We start from the raw sequence: 17,066 nt of genomic DNA on the forward strand, positions 1-17,066 counted from the left end.
TGCTATGTAATTGATAATTATTTATCACTGAATCACGAATCTGTTAGACACTGAGTTACTCCATCATAAGCACGACGGAGCGGTACTTCGAAAATTTAGTGGACAAGTGTGAAGCTTTTTCGACTCCCCGACATGTACAGTTAATTGTTATATATATATATATATATAAATTAAAATAGTCTGGGTAAATATTATTATATATACTTTTCAAACATGTTCAAGGACACATATACATATAGTCTATGTTTAACGTTTGACGTTTAAACCGCTTGCGTCATAAAATTGTGGATTATCAATCATAGCTTTGTTATCTACAATGGCTGTAAAATTGATCGAATTTAAATGGAGAAAGAGAAAAGTGCAGTCTACCTTACAGTGGTTTAACGCAGAAAGCTGTACTCTAGGACTCGGTTAACAATTAACATAACATTTTTATTCTAGTCGAAATGTCCAACCGATTGGCCATTCTCGTAGGTCGTACCGAGTCACGACAACTTCACAACGGGCTTACAGGCATTTTTCTAGTATATATTTTCTTATAGCCTTTAAAACACTTCGTTGTAGCCATATCGATAACACAAACACTCGCCAGCTTTTTTTACAAATGAATATGCTCGCATAGATCGGCAACGAACTGAGTCAAGCGTCAATAGCCTTAAAGCTATGACCTAGAGATCTAAAAATTCGCTTCATGAAATACAGAAAATCTAACTACAGGAAAGTGTCTCAATTTATTCATTTCGCCTTAGGCTGAGTGACGTTTCTCCTCCGCATGCTTACACAACCTGGCGACGTAACAGATGAGCTTTCGTGGATCTATTCTGGTCGTAAATTCATTTTTTTTTTTTTTTTTTTGCAGAACTTCATTAGTGCGCCTGTTTTATCCGGGTTGGGGACGGTTCTGGATTGAGTGCCTTATGGTCGCTTAGATACGCTAACTTTTCTGCTTTCGTTGCATTTAGCGAAGCTGAAGATGGTAGCACTCGGCGCGATAGATAATACGATTTCAAGAATTTAGCCAATCGGCCAAAAACTCTTTTGTGGCTAGATGTAGAATACTACTGGGACTTTTGTGTTAAAAGCTTCGGCAGGATAAAATGAAGAAACCAATATTTCCGCGGCAAGAGAAGACTGTTTAATCTACCAGTTCGGATGAAGTCCGACGGAGGATGACCCTGTTACACCCTCATATGAGATTTTATAACTAAGGTAATTGGTCGATGGCAATCTCAAGTCACTTTATTGTTTTACCATTACCTGTTTGACAAGACTATATATTACCGTGAAAAAGAGTGCATCTAGCCTCAAGGATCGTACAACTTAGACAAGCCAATACGGGTTCATGATCTGGATTAAGCAACAAAGCTACTCCGGCATAATTTTTCTCCGACAGATGAACCTTCTCTAACTCGTTGCAGAATATAATATGGCTCTAAACAAACAGACTCGAAGGCGATACTTGTAGAAGAATGCAAATATCGTCTTTTTTTTTATTATATTGCAAAAATTCTTTTTAATATTTTATGCCACCCGAATGTATAGCACGTACCTAGAGCCAAAATGAACGTTCGTTTTCACCGATAAATTTTACCACTTGTGCACCATAAAACTTCGCTATAATCACCGATGCTAGAACTTATTCGGAAGTATGCAATCAACAATTGAGCCGGTAATGTTGTCCCGAAAAAATGATTCGTCTGCTTCTCTTATGTAGTAGCATTTCTGACCGCCGACGGGATACAAAGCCCTGAGGCAAGCTACATAGCATGTGGCGGTCTGATCAACAACCTATTTCTTCCGGAAATCGATGTCAACAACAAAGCTAAAGCTGCGGTTGACATTTTGTTGAGTCGTTCACCGATGAACGGTGGAATTATTCTACTGAACCCCTATAATAACTAGATGTGCAAACGGTGTAAGCCCGTAGTTGGTTGCAGATAGCAAGAAGAACGACGCCACAAGTGATTAGGCTTAAACAATGCTTAGGCTATAACTTGAATATGATTTTCCAAGCCTCAGCTAGCTCAAGAGAATCATCTTTATTCTAGCCGAACTGTGACGTGTGCGTTACGCAATAACAGCAAGAACAAATGGGCGCAGCAACGAATTGCTGCGCGTCCGTGAACTTCCGGTTCGTGGACCATAGGCAAGTAACCTCAATTGGTGTCGGTATTGAAAGGCCAGCAATAGTAGCAACAATGGCAGTCAAGGACGGCAGTTTTGGAATTTCGCTCGCCGGTTATAAGGCTCGATCGTACGCCGTACCGGGATATTAAAAGAAGGTTATAGCCGGCTGCGAGCAAGAGGCGGTAACACCGAATGAGTGAAGTGATAACCGTTTGGGTAGAACTCGGTCGTCGGTAACAATGGGTCAAGTATTTGTTGAAGAACTGCCAATATGTAGAAGTGAGTAGTTAAGCTTCGACACTGAATTGGTCGTCATCTAGGTCGCCAGGACATCTGCAATGTTGTTTTCCGAATATTTCCGACGCCGCGGGCGTTCCTAGTGGCAAGGCCTGGCATACATGCGGACGCGTAATGTAATGATTATATAAGCAATGAATATCTATGCATTTGGCGGCTACAAGGTGTACATATATATAGTCTCGCATAGGGCTGCCATGTAAAGAAACTTCGGGTCGATGACGTTGTTTTTTCATGATATGTTTTGGCTAAGAAGAAAATACGATAGAGGATAAGTTAAATACTTCGACGCTCTGAAAGAACTTACAGATCATATTCGTCTAAATACAATTGGCAGTATACTTTTTGATTTGGAATACACACTACACGGCCTGGATTATTTCGACTAACCAGGCCATAAAGGAGAATCTATTAAAAACCTTGTTTATTTACCCACATCGTGTAATATCTATGTGTTACTGGTGGGAGATGACGTAACGATTTTTAGCTTCTTTCAACTAAAAGATTAATTGAACAAGCCACCCACAAAGATATTTAAATTACTAAATCACACTCATTCAATTTAAAATTACTAAATATCTAATATCCGGATGCTATTCTTGAAAAATCTTCAGGAAGAATCACGTAAATCGATTGGACATCGACTTTTCACCACGCCCCATCGAAAATCACATGATGATGGTTTGCGCTCTGGCAAGCGACGATTCATTCACTCTGCCTCTCCTTTTTTTTGAGGTTACTAATGATATGACCATAGTCTCAATGGTCGAACGCACGGGCTCCTTTCGAGAATTCGAAAGAAGTCTTCGATGGCACAATAGTTCGCTGAAATAAAAACAATTGTGACCGATTCATTTGAATAACACTTTGCTAATTACATACTTCTTTTTGATCCTGGACTTTGTTGACGCCTAAGCGACAGGGTGGGCCGGAGCCGTGGAGCACAATGCTTTTCCTCATGCACATTAGTTGTTTCTAGAGGTGCTACCCTTCTCCACCCCACCCCCCCGCCCGCACCATGGATATCGGCCAACCGCCCCGTAAAACTGAATCCTTTTAACCATCTCCAATGGTACGACTATTATTGCCCTCTTTCGAGTATGACTACTGCCCAAAACACGTTTCGGTCGCATTAGCGAAGTTCCTTAGAAGAGAGAAGAGTACTTTCGAATGTAATCATGCATAGTCACAAGGTATTACTGATTATCTTCATTTTTAGGCTAGTGAGCGAAAATTTGTTAATGCTTTTTTATTTGGCCCGGAGTGAACAGCACACGATTCCGCTAGTAAAACAAGCAAAACAGTAGGGCGTCGTTTTAAATATCAGTTGTTCGTTGTTGCCGCATCTCGTGTCTGTATGTTTGTGTTTTACATATTCAAGGATGTATACATACATATCCAGGGACATAGTTACTTCGCCTTCGAAGGGCATATGAAAATGGACGCAACACGATGATCACTAATTGATTGATAACATGACAGCCGAACAAGCCGTACCAACTGTGATTATCGTTGATTGCAAAAAGGAAAACTTTGTTTATCAATCTGTCTTGTCTGGCCCATTAGGTGGGAAGCTTGACTCAGATAGTTGAATTCTTAATACATGGATAATCAAAATGGATAAATGTGAACTTTATAAGAACTGGAACATTTTCTAAAAAAAATTACGAATTCCTCTTCCTATATATTGAAGAATAACAGGGCAGTGTGCACATAGTAAACCCAAAAAAATGAGTAGAAGGAAGAATTTTGATGAAAGATGTTTAGAGTAACTCAGAGGCCAAACACGTATGCTTTTTTATTTTGAGATTACTTAAATTTGAGATAAATCAATTGAAGCTATACTAAATATATAACATTTCATAGTATCAGTAAGTCGTGTAAGTTGTCTGCTCAATGGAAGAAATGAACAGTGCCGTTAGAAGGCTGAAGAACATTCATCAGAACTTCCTAGCTGTTATCTGTTTAGGGACAGATGGTCTTGAGCCAACACTGCAGAATTTGTGCATACACTATGTGCGAAAGTCTTTCATTTGTCCCATTTCTAAACAGAACATTCAAAGGTCGCACAGAGGCTCATACGAAGCGTGGTCGCATGTTTATCTCTTACGCTCTCCTTAGCTTCTCTGACGCTCACACAGAAGTCTCCATGTTACACGGAAAGCACACAAGTTTCAGGCTGAGTTCCTTCGTTTGTATTACGACTGGAGCACAGAGTCGTGTTTTTTCAATAGATTTAACACACATCTCAGACACAAACAGTGCAACATCCGCCTGCTAAGCGGATTAGGTATTTTTATCTCTACGAATATCGTCCTGATGCTAGCTTATTTACTGTTATAAAAAAATATCGTTTAAGATTTTGAAAATAACAAAATGCACTATAGTCGACGTTCGGACCCATTGGAAATGGATACTGATATTACCTGCAGCAGTTATTTCACGGAATTATTAATTTTCGCTTATATAGTAAATTTTGCCCTTAAATTTAGAAACACATCAAATAAACGAACATTAATTGTTTTAATAGCTAAAGAGTAACTAGGAAAAGTTAATCCCACTGTTGATGCTCCTCTCTGGAATTACACCGCTTACTTGTTTTTCACCGCCTGCACGATATCAATAAACTTGTTTGCTTTAGTGCATAAGGTTTTAGTAACAAGGCATATTTATTCATCACCATCTTCGTCAAATAAATATATTATCGTCATTTTATGTCCTACTCGACACGTACACGCGCTCTTTCGTTAACGTTCACAAATATTCCTCTTCTAGAATTTTCCTTTGCTTTATTCAAAGTATACTCATACGTACACGTATTCATTCGTGACAGTTGCCAGATAAGACGTGCAGGCCAGTCACAATTGCCGTGCAAATCTTCTCCATTCAAAAGTTCCTTGTGTTCCTGATTGCACCTGTCTGTATGGGTTTGTATGGCGTATTTTAGACGGTCGTCGGCATCCAATCGTTAAAAGGAACCGCCAGAAGAGCGAGTGTCTTGGTAAAGCTTACGAGGCAACAGCGATACTTCTTGTCAGACTAAACTTTTCAAGTTGTTCCTAGGAGCGCATTGCCCTTTTCTCACATTCATACATACGTACAAATACTCAAAATGCTATACTCTGGCTGCTGTACCGGAGGTTTTGAGGAGACGATGCCCCATTCCACTCTTCACCCTCAGTCCTGCTACATCGGGACGATACTATTTCTTGCCCAAGAAAAAAGCTCCATTGTTCCTTCTTCGCTCGAAGCAACGAAGCCCCCACTCGTTTGACTGCAGCCGCTGTCCCATACCGCCACTCATCGACAAAGCAACGGTCAAGCGGTTACCGGCTTCTCCCTGAAGGACAAGCGGTGCCTCCGGTAGGTAGCCACAACAACACAATGAATGAGCCACCAAAAGGTTTTTCCTGTTCTATCTCTTTCAAACACCGTCCGCCTCCACGGCAAACCTAGTGTCTTTCCATTGCAGCTGCCGAAAGAAGAGTTGTACAATACTAGAGAAGTAATTGCGGATCCGGCGGCACCGAGCAGAAGCAGTTCGGTTACTTGGCGTACTGCAGACTGCTGACACCAGGAGTGGTTGGATGGCAAGCAGATTCGTTCACTGGCCAGCTGTGTGTATATTGGTACCGTTCGTTATTTTTTACTCTATCTTACTAGCTGTGGTGCTGTTTCAATTTGATCAAAAGGATTCAAGGAAAATGCCCCCTTAACCTCAGCAGCACCGCCTTTACCTCTTTGGCTTCCGAAGCCCTAAGCGGCAAGCACCCGCAGACTACACACGAACATGTGCAGCCGTACAGATTGACCCAACCAGGACGGCGTGAGGAACGTCTCTTCAAAGGATCTTCATTGAAACGCTTAGTAATTGGATCAACGCTCGACAGAGGAAGCGAAGCAGGCAGGCTGGGATCTTTGAGGCTGAAGGGGAGAACTCCGCACGTAGCTGCTGGAACAACGTGCGGGTGGTTGGTGGCAAAGTAATTGTCTGCGAGGAACTATTCGCTTGCTTGCGTGAAGTCGCGGTCCCTCATCCTCGGTCCAATATTCAGACGCCACAACGGAAGCCAGCTGTAAATTTTGTTAGAATAACAAATATGAATAAACAGAATGCTCCTCTACAAGCTGAAAGGAGTACCTTTTCATACAGATTATCAAAGTCTATGTTGTGCAATCTGGCTACAATAAAGGAGAAGTGTTATTCCTCGCATAAGCAGAGATGATGGAAGTGCTTAAGAAAGCACGCCATACTGAACATAGAGTAACGGCGATCCTTCTATCACTACTTAATCGTGTATCCTATTCCTGGTTTTCCTGAATCGTAAATATCTGTCTATTCTGGCTTTCTGTAATTGTGTTCTAGCAGATCGGGGTGAAGCAGGCGCCATCGCACCAACAAATCATCATTGGGGGTGGATACTGGCTAACTTCAGTAAGACTTAAAAGTTAAAGGCAGCATAAGTGCTTTCTATGAAAAAAATTATGGTTTTAAAGAAACATACTTTATATACTTTAGGTAAACTGACTGACTTTGACTTTAAAAGAAATCGTAAACTTGAATACCTACCTACTGGTACTTACAGACGTTGTCTCGAAAAGGGCATAGACTTCAGTGCCAATAATTTAGTTGAAGTTAACGCGTTTCCCCCCTAAATTGGATACATAAAATCAATAAATCGATTGGCGATGAAAAAAGATTTAATAAGTAACGGATGTATACTAGTTACTGTTCCTAGAATCGACATTTTCTTGTAAACAAAACATTAAAGAGCTATTATGCCTTTCACTCTTTAATTGGACTGAATTTACGTAAACTGGCTTAAAATCTCAATAACAATTGAATATTTAGTTTTTTTAGATGAGCAATCGCGGATGGCCCCGGTAAGATCAAAATTGTCTTGATCAGGCTTAACCAAAAAGTTGTTTTTTTCAAAAATAGAATGGTTGTAGGTAGACACCTTTAAAAAGTGTCTACATATATATAAAAAAAGCCATATGCTTCACATTATCGTGAGCGTCATATACCAAGCCTACAATAGGTTTTGATATGAAAATGTTACGTACATGATCGCTTTTCTTTTTATGAGTTAATGTTTTAGATTTTTTAGGGCACTACTGAAAACAACGTCATAATTCGGCTCTGATAGGACTGAACGGGCTGGTGGCGTACGGTATGAGGCATATCTCGGTTTTCGAAATTGGCAGTAGCTGAAGTCGGCGGATTTTACACATTTTAAAATAAACGAATGGACTTTTGTACAAAATGATCCGTGCCAATTCAGATACAGGTTAAACCAACTAAACTCAAGAGCATTATTTTTTTGTGAAAAGTAGGATTTCACGTAGTTGGAGATTAGCTAACAAATCAGACAAGTAAAGAAGGACAATAACAATACATTTTGTTCGATACACACAAAAGCAAACAGAACGTGAACGTTATATTGGATTATAACGCATGTCACGTCTTCTTATTTGAATGGACAGGACATTTCAGCAGGTATCATTAAGGTGAAAAAGGTTTTCCTATTGTATCAGTTTTACACATAGGCCGTACCTGTTCTATACTTAGTCCTATTATCCAGCTACCTGCTGGAGTCGTGAACCAAGCTGTTCACTAGATTGCTGCGGGGTGTTTAGGAAGGGTTCTAGTTTTAGCAATGATATGGAGGCGGGGCCTGTAGTGTGTGTGCGATGAGGCTAGTTGGGTATTAATGGACTGTTTGATGGTTCAAACGGTGAATTGAACTAGTCAGTTTCCAGTGAACACGGTTTCACCAGCAGTAAAACTGGCTTTGGTTTTGCAGATGTAAATGCTTTACGTCCTCACTTCAATTCATCTAAGTCTATTAGTTGCAGTCCAAGGAAAGGCGTGGGGGCAAGTCGAGGAACAAGTCGCCCTATCGTGGCTCCGATTGGAGAGTAGACTGCTATGACCCACGGGCACAAGAAGGCTGTGTCCAGGCAACAGGAAACGCGAAGATAAGACGAAACGCGGCACATGGTTGGCCTTCTCTGCTTTTGTGCCGTTCATGCTGCTTTAGGGGATCGTTGTATGGGGTTTGTTACTAGGGGCTTCTAGAAATCGAAGAAAGCTGTCAGTTTCTCTATTCGCGGCGCCTGTTTTCCCATCAAATATCGGGAGTTTCCGGCGGCGCGGATCGTCCTCTACCCACGCTCTTCCGGTCAGCGGGTGCATCTTCCTTACCAAAAGAAGTCTCCATCGAATTTATACAATTTTTCGTCAATTATACTCTGTTTTGTCCTTGACCAAATGGGGGCTGTGGTCTTGTCGGGCGTCTCCACATACACGCATTACGAAAGCATCCGGTATGTGGCCAACATTACCAGCAGTCGATATCACAAGACGGAAGCTGCAAGTGACAAGGAAGAGAACAGAAGCGTCGGTACGCTTTTATCAGAGAAGAACGCGTGAAATGGAGCATGTTTTGGATATTGGTGCTTGTCACTCACCTCTCGAGGTTGTAGGCAGGAGAACAAGACTAGAGTTGGAACTATCTGTATGTTCCTTCCGTTCGATAAACAGTAACTCTGGAGGTAACAGAGAAAGGTATAACTGTTAGCCAACGCACTTTAGAGGAGTTTGACTGGGTACACGAAGCCCCTCAGGCAAGGCTCTAGAAATATTATATTTCTTGAGTTTCACTCAATCAGAATAAAAGCTGTGAGGCATAGACAACTTTCACACACTCAAGGTTAGCGAAACGTGTCAAATATTTTGCCAATGATATTATACCTGATGTTGCTTCAGATATTATAGATTATAACTACAGTTAACTAGACTCATCATGAGTCAGAAAACATACGTCGGCGCAATGGCTCGTTGACAGAAAAGCTAGGAATAGCACATTTAAAGTTCACCGTCGATAGGTACGCATAGGTATGCACCGTGGGCCTAAACAAAGTTCATAAAACGCATGATACACATTTCCGTCGGAGATTACATCGAAGCTAGAGAATTTGTAGGGTAAATAAAAATAAGTCACCGACTCTGCGAAATTACTACGGCTATAGAGGCAATACTGTCCAGTTCTGGCCAACTTTATTGAATTATTATACGTTTATTCAAAACGCAGAAGTGCAGAAACTGAGCTGCTTGGAATTTCTTCCTATTCAGGTGAAGATTTTGAAATCGTAGAGTTTTCGTAGTAACCTCACAAGACATAAACAATATACATCCTGCAGAATGCACTTATGCGATCTGAAACTTTTTTCTTTTAGATTTTACAATGGAGGGATTAACTTATCAAAAAGCCAAAATTGACAAGTTATAAACGCTGATGTAGATGGAAAACTAAGAAAGCAGCGTCACGTTTGAGAAAGTCTACCACGTAACGACAGTATCGTGCATATAAATGTAACTCAAGCCTTTATTTTATTGCACGCTGGAGGTATGCGTTTAGCTTTTTTATCACCGATACAAACCAGTTCACCTTCTTTAAACCGCTAACGGCCAATTCGAATACATAACACTCACATATATTTGTTGAGTTACTCCCTTTGTTGATCCTTACATACTTACGCGAAAATGAGCTGTATGAGTAAAATCTGTTAACCTCGTTGCAAATGTAAACATTGTCAACGGAGGCAATCTATCAATAGAGCGCTAATTCAAGGTTGTAAGACGACCTAACCTTTGGACCTTTTTGGCTTGGGCCGGTTGATTGCTAGGGACGCTTATAAATCTATGCATACATAAAATAGACAGACTTACAAAGCCAATCCAAACGCCTTCTAAGGCTCTTGTCTGTAATGGCGGCTGACCACTGCATCATTTGCATTGAGATTTATTTTTTACTTGTGATTCAACTCACCTAGATACATTAACGTATAAACGTAGCTTTTGTGGTACACGGCTGGTTACGAACATTTGAAATCTGTCCATCGGAATTTATATATCAAGGCCGCAGTTAGTATTATGATTCTTACTGAGTGTGCAGGGAATAAGTTAATTTGATTTAAGTCGTACCTAATGAGAAGTTTCAGTATAGCTTGTTGTTACAAAGCTATAATGCTGCAGACAATGGTCCTCCATAGGCACTGAAACTTGGTTCGATCCTGAACAATAGCTGTAGGTTGTGTTTCAGACCTGGGCATCGAATAGTGGCCATTTTCCAGATATAATCCATTTTTATAGACCACCAATGAAATGTGTTGCATGTAAACCTTCAATATGCAACGAGGCATATATAACCACCATGTGCAAAAAACACCATATATCATTATAACTGCCAGAAGAGGGCCTGTAGGTGAAAACCTGCACTAGAAGCAGATTAAAGGGAATCGGGGGGATGTATAGAGTGTACTCTTTTTTCGAACACGATGATGACCGAAAATGACGAAAAAAGGAACCTAACGTTTTGTCAAACAGAAATAGGGATTTAAGAATAATAGTACCGTCGTAAAAAATCTGTACATTCGAACTGATGTGGATTTTCTCCTCTATTATCTATTTCTATAATCTTTAAAAACTTTGTCCGTTGGCAATCTGTTCTGTCACATTAGTACTGCTGAGTACAAACAAAAAAAAAAACGTCCTATCCTATTTGTTTAGTATATAGTATTCCACAATAGACTTCAGCGGATCGCTATCTAAGTTTACAACGGAAAAAAACACCCAGTTCTCATTGCTAGCACCTTCCTATTCAATGTCTTACAATAGGTACAGCACTGGCATGATCCCATCCATCGATCTCGTCCAAGTGATTGGACCCCGATTGTTATTGACGTCTTTTCTAAACCACAATAGAAAAAGTTGCATGGATTGAAATTTAGATTATTGAACAGAAATAACTCCACGAATGAACCGTAACAATTTTAATATTTTTGACATATCTCAAAAAAAAACAACTGTAGAAATTATTTTTTCTTAATGCTACAGGATTTTGTAATTGTAAAAACTTCTCGAAAGCGTGTCTATTTAAGTTCGTTTAGTCAAACTGTACAGGATACATTTTTTTTTTTTTTTTTTTTTGTCTATATTCATGTAACTTATGTTTCGAGTTTGTATGTCGTTGGCAAGACTGGAAGCAGCAACCGCTGGTCTCTGTGGTCTCCCTTAAAAGGAGTCTTGTATCCTGAAAGCGGTACCAGATCATGACAATAGACAGATAGATCCGTATATGCCACTGACGGCTTTCACACATCTGGCTAGGAGATCGTAACGATCAAAGCTGCTCAGAATCTGCGGAGATTCGAAGTTGGCGTGCTGCCCAAGGTTAGCCCACAGCTCTCAAAAGCTATTCAATAATAAGTAAAAAAAAAACTGATAAATACTGTCTACTACTAGTCATCAATACAACTGGACACACCTAACTGCTACGAAAAAAGCATCGATAGCTTACTAAAACGTAATACTCATCTGCATAGACGACAGACAAGTGCTCATCCAGAAAACAAACGTACCATTTCGATCGATTTAGTCAAAACTGAAAGCACTTACTAACTTAGTTCTAAAACGGAAGCTCTGAAAATTCAAAGCGATGGTCATTACCTTGTACTACGGCACTAAGAAAACGCGTATTTTTATCTATGACGCTTAATATATTACGACAGCTGCACACGGCAAACAATTAATTGTACAAAAGCATTGCCCTACCAGCGAAAATCACAGATGAAGGGTTGTTCTTCTTGAAGCGACACGCAAGTATCGCTTAGCCACTCTCTCCTTTAAAATAGAGAACGAGGAGCTCGTCAAACCTGGCAGAATCGTCTGAATGGCATCGCGAGAACACCGCGTGTTCACGACGGTAGGAACATATCTAGCACCAGCCTCATACAATCAGGTGTTGACATTTGTTCGTCGCTTTGTTACACTGTTGTCAAGCCGGACTAACCTCCATGGACACTTTCTTTCATAATCTACACTGTAATCAATCAATTTATTATAAGTATATATGATGAATAAATACGTACACAAACGTACAAGCGTATAGCGAATTGCTATAAAGTGTTCATTCCTGTCACTCGACAACAAAACTAAACCAGTCTGCTTTATTGCCATGGCAACGATAAATTGGCTGGCTAGATGGAGACGTTGGTAAACCGATTCATCGAATGCTTGGGTCACTGGACGACGTCGCTAGAATTGGCGTTTGATGAACCCCGACCGGAGAAATGGATCGATGTATGGGGATTGCGGCTGAGCGACCGCCCAGAGAACACCGAAAGCACGGAAATACCTGCAAAGGATATCCTGAGTATGATTCGACTCGCGTACATGGGAAATGACTGCGTGGGATGAATTCGGGCACGAACTACACGAGTGTTTCCTTTCAGAGGAAGCCGACTTGCCTGAATCGTTATTTGCCGCTACAGGAGAAACGAGGAGACGCTTGTGTGTGCTACACGAGAATTGCTACATGAGTTGGAGATCAATTGCGAATTTAGTATTTTCCTGGCTAACGTTCGAAAAGCTGCAAACTACTCGGCTAGTTTCGCTAACCTTGTCGCAGTGGCAGAAGTCAATTATGCTGAAATAGTTCGATTGGTGTGAAACGGCAGGCCAAAGAAGTTCGACACTTGCTCCCGGAAGTTCACCCAGCAAAGAGAAAACACCCGTCGCTGTTCCAAGAAAAGGCGTAATGCTCGGCGTTTGCAGGTTGCATTTGTCAAGACGCGACAAAACAGATGCGTGGCAGGCCTCAACTTCGTTGATATTGTGAGACTCGAAGACCGCACTGCGGGTTTGCCAGCCCATACGTGCACCACCAAAAATACCCCTCTTAGGGCTTTAATGAAGGCGCAAAGCTAGCCAGTCTTTGGTGGGCAGCGGATTGATTTGCCTTTCTGAAAGGATGGGCGGTCAATGCGTTCATTCTCAACGATATCATACTCTGTCGGACTAATTCTAGATGATATGACGAAAATCTAGTTTTTCGGCCATAAATTGTTAGTGATTAGTTAACAGGTTTTAGAGAGCCATATTGGGAAGCTAATCTCGAGCCATCTGCGAGTAAGCAAAATTTCTATGTTCTGTTTCAATTAACCTTGATAGATGATAGGGAAGATGAATTGTTCTTGAAAATAGATGGATAAAAAAAGTCTCAAATGTCAAAAAGAACGAAAAAAAATATTATTGCGATTACGGCATATACCATCCAACATATCCGCCAAACGATAAATGAAGATTGCTGCATTAGGATTAATGCCAATATGGCATTTTCTTAATGGGGATTTTCACTGTTGCCTATGTAAAATAGGTAAAAGTCCTCTCTATGAATACCGAAAGTAAATGTAGCTTTAGAAATTTGCAGCATCACTTGGACTATGTTTCACCTCAAAGTCGACTCCTGCAGGTCTTTCTTGGTTTGGTCTAATAACGGCTATTCTTATGTGTCATTCATTGGCAGTGGCATTTTAGAAACGAATTTATCAGACGTCAAGCGTAAATAAACCTACGTAAAATTCAATGTGTACAGGATAGACTTTGGCAATAACAAAGAAAAATTGTACTTGCTGCGTGATTTAAATATATTTGTGAAGTGGGCCATCCATTTTTGGACTGTGAGTAGCCCAGCTTCTAGGATAAGACATAGCACGGGACAAAAAAAGCCGGTCGGTAGTATTCTTGATGTTTGTGAAGCCCAGCACATTTATGCCTATTTTGCGACAAAGTGCGTGCGTGGCGTACAGCATGGCCTTGTATATGTGTGATAGTTATTGACACAACACTCCGCCTTTCATTTCTGTGCTTACTCATTGCGAAGCTTTCTCTTTTTGGCACGGAGACCGTAGGCCTATTCGGGCCTTACTAGGGTTTTGGCAATGCTGGTGGCCTAAAATGCTTACTAAGCTTACCGGCAGAGATGTCTCCTTTCTACTGGAAGCTATTATCTCGCAGGGGCTTTACTGAAGCAGCCCACCGCCTCCCCACGAGATTCATCAGCTATCTAGCTCTTGTTTCTCCGTTGTGTTTATACGGACTATTCCTTTCGGGTTCCTTCCTTAAAGGCCTAAGAAGAGAAGAGCGTTCGGCAACTCCTCTAACGGCAACGATCAGTTTCTGTTCCCTCTCTGTCCAGCCCATGACGGTGAGCACTGTCTCACTGTATTTGTCCATCCAGTCGGCAGGGTTCCTTTCACGGTATCATCATGGCTCGTTCGCTAGCTGACTTTCTCCCTCACTGTCTGTGTAGTTCTGGGTCTCGTTCGCTACCTTGTTGACGTATCTTTTGCCCACTGTCGGCAACCCATGCTCAAGCCACAAGCCCGCTTGCTGCTCGCTGCTTGTTGTTGTGACAGAAGAAAAAGAAGTAGAAGCTGGCTCATCCGATGCGCTGGAACGGTAAGCGAACAAGCCAGACTAACGAGCCAGGCCGCCCTTACGCTTTGCCAGGCTATGCGTCTCACGTACGCGCGTCGTACCGTTCACCTGCCGACATCTTCTCCTGCTGCTACCAGCATCAGTGCCTCTTTTCCGTGCCAGCGCTCTTCACATCATCTTCCTTCTGGTTTTTCTCGCAAACTTCCCCCGCATTTCCCGTCCAAACGTGGACTTACCCTGGGCGCTCGGTTGCCCCTGGATAACATTTGCTTTTACTCCTACGTCTGAAGCATCACATCTGAGAGGAGCACACTGGCTACTGTATACTACACGACGGAAAAGCCGACAGCAAACAAAAAGTGCCGCCGCATATATTATGTTGACAGCCATTGAGCATAGTGAGCTATATATAAGCTTATATATCGCCTTAGGGCGTTGTGAGCATTTTATAAAAATAAGTGAATATGTCTTTTTTGCTGACGGGGTGATGCCCCCTGGTTAAGGATACGTAGTCAGACATGTGAGCTAATCTCCACATTAAGATATATTGTGGAATGCATACACGTTTCGATATTGCTATAAGCAATGGTCTATAATAGATTATACCTAACTTTCAAATATATCATTAAAATCTATAAACTACATATATACAGCTACAAAAGTTGTTTCCATTGAGCAAAGCCTATTGAACAAAGACTCGAAATTCACGTTTCATTCAGTAGGTCCTATGTCTATCATAAGAAAATATTCGTATGGAGATTTACCTTACAATATATTTAGCAGCTCGATCGATATTTGGACGCGCTAAAAGACCGTGGAAACAAATGGACCGGCATCTATTTCCAGTCATCCAGCGCCAAAACAAAACTGATTTTTAAAACATATGTACGCTCAGGCTCTCACTGTTGGTGAGATATTCAGAAAGGTCAAAGAACAAAGGTAAGAATAGCGGCTAATCCGGGTGGTACCGTCAGGCGTTGCTATAATTCAAAAGAATAGAGCGTTACTATAGTTTTTTTTGTTTTTTCTCAGAAAACTCGGCGGAGACGGAATTAGGCTGCACCGAAGCTCAGAACACTCCTTTTCATCTTAAAGACCCTGCCATTTCAGGATTTTTCTGCCATCTCTCCTGCTCTTTTCCCTCAGAGTTTCACTTCTCCCATCTTGGAGTCGAAGAATTTCTACGTTCAGAAGCAAGCAACGTAACCCCTTATATAGATCCCCATGCTACGGGGACGCTTCAGAAGTGCGGCGTTAGGTTCCTGCTGTCGGATGGCGTTGCTCTTGCCGTTCCGGTAGCTGGTGGCGGTACCATCCAACTGCAAATTTACCACTCTCACTTCATCGCCTCCAAGTCGCGCGCCATCGGAAATATCAGACAGAAAGCGGGGGCATATGGGGGACAGAGGCTGCTGGCACCACCTATTCAGCACCACTTACACTAGCACCGCCACCATCAGCAATAGTAGTTGTAGTAGTAGTCAGCGGCTGAGGCTCCCGGAAAGAGTAGGCGGCAGCAACCGAGGCAATGTCGGCGAATCTTTGGGTGAGCGGGCGTTTGTTCGTCCGAACGCAACGATCCAATGCTCAGCGTTCGGAGTAAACGGACGGGAAAAACGAAATAAAGAACCGAAGAGAGGTGTAGCTATCCGGCGGAAAAGAGATGGAGAATAAGAAAGAAGAACAACTAACCGAACACCGCGAAAAGCGACGCGCACAAGAATTCATTTAAGATCTGCGATAATGATGATGATGATTGCATAGCTGACGGGAAAGGCCATGGAGGATTGGAAAATGGGGCTGCGATGCCACGAGGGCAGGAAGATGAGTCGCAGTGACGACGAAATAGGGCGAGATAGAGAGCAAGGCAGCGTGCGACCTCAGGAGAACTTGGATTGGCACTTGACTGTGGGGTGGGAAAGAGCCTGAACACGTGTAGATGGTGGAATGGAAAGGCTGGACAAGTAGAAGCGCTGCCAAGGCGTTTTATGATGATTTCCGCCAACGAAACGACTCGATCTGCCTGAGGCTGGATCCATTAGCGCCAGCCACGGGCGCGCCTACCCTAGTAACGGGGCGAAAGACAGCCAGTGAGAGAAAGGCGTGGAGACGCATCAGAGATGTGCGTTTGCACCGCAGAACGCGCTTTGCGACGATCGCTAGTGATGATCCAACCAAGAAAGTCTTCGTCGTTCTCGATTAGGATTTAGCCACACCTTTCCAAATCAAAAACTTTTAAAGGGCCTTCACTGGAACTCGATAAGATCTAAGATTGCGAGTATCCTGCGGCGACGACGACGATAGCGGCCACAAATGACCCTCGCGACGGCTTGTTCTGGATTTGATTTAGCTTGCT

The 17,066-nt window shown here is 42.0% G+C and overlaps 1 protein-coding gene across 2 annotated transcripts; it reads right to left on the reverse strand.

Annotated features, from left to right (window-relative positions):
* Window positions 1-4,200: 4,200 nt before the first annotated feature.
* LOC111266733 (uncharacterized) lies at window positions 4,201-13,421 on the reverse strand. 2 transcript variants are annotated; one of them, XM_086971046.1, is made up of 5 exons: window positions 12,890-13,421; window positions 8,899-8,976; window positions 7,982-8,798; window positions 7,009-7,076; window positions 4,201-6,498 (listed from the first exon to the last, which is right to left on the reverse strand). In XM_086971046.1, exons 1-3 carry the CDS (start codon window positions 13,142-13,144, stop codon window positions 8,769-8,771), a joined length of 363 nt encoding a protein of 120 aa, XP_086827172.1. In that variant the 5' UTR covers window positions 13,145-13,421; the 3' UTR covers window positions 4,201-6,498; window positions 7,009-7,076; window positions 7,982-8,768. The 2 variants fall into 2 exon arrangements, with proteins under 2 accessions (XP_086827172.1, XP_086827173.1); XM_086971047.1 differs by having other exon boundaries at window positions 6,995-7,076.
* Window positions 13,422-17,066: the final 3,645 nt, after the last annotated feature.

This window comes from Varroa jacobsoni, unplaced genomic scaffold (assembly GCF_002532875.2).
Source record: "Varroa jacobsoni isolate VJ856 unplaced genomic scaffold, vjacob_1.0 scaffold_1111, whole genome shotgun sequence".
Lineage (NCBI taxonomy): Eukaryota > Metazoa > Arthropoda > Arachnida > Mesostigmata > Varroidae > Varroa > Varroa jacobsoni.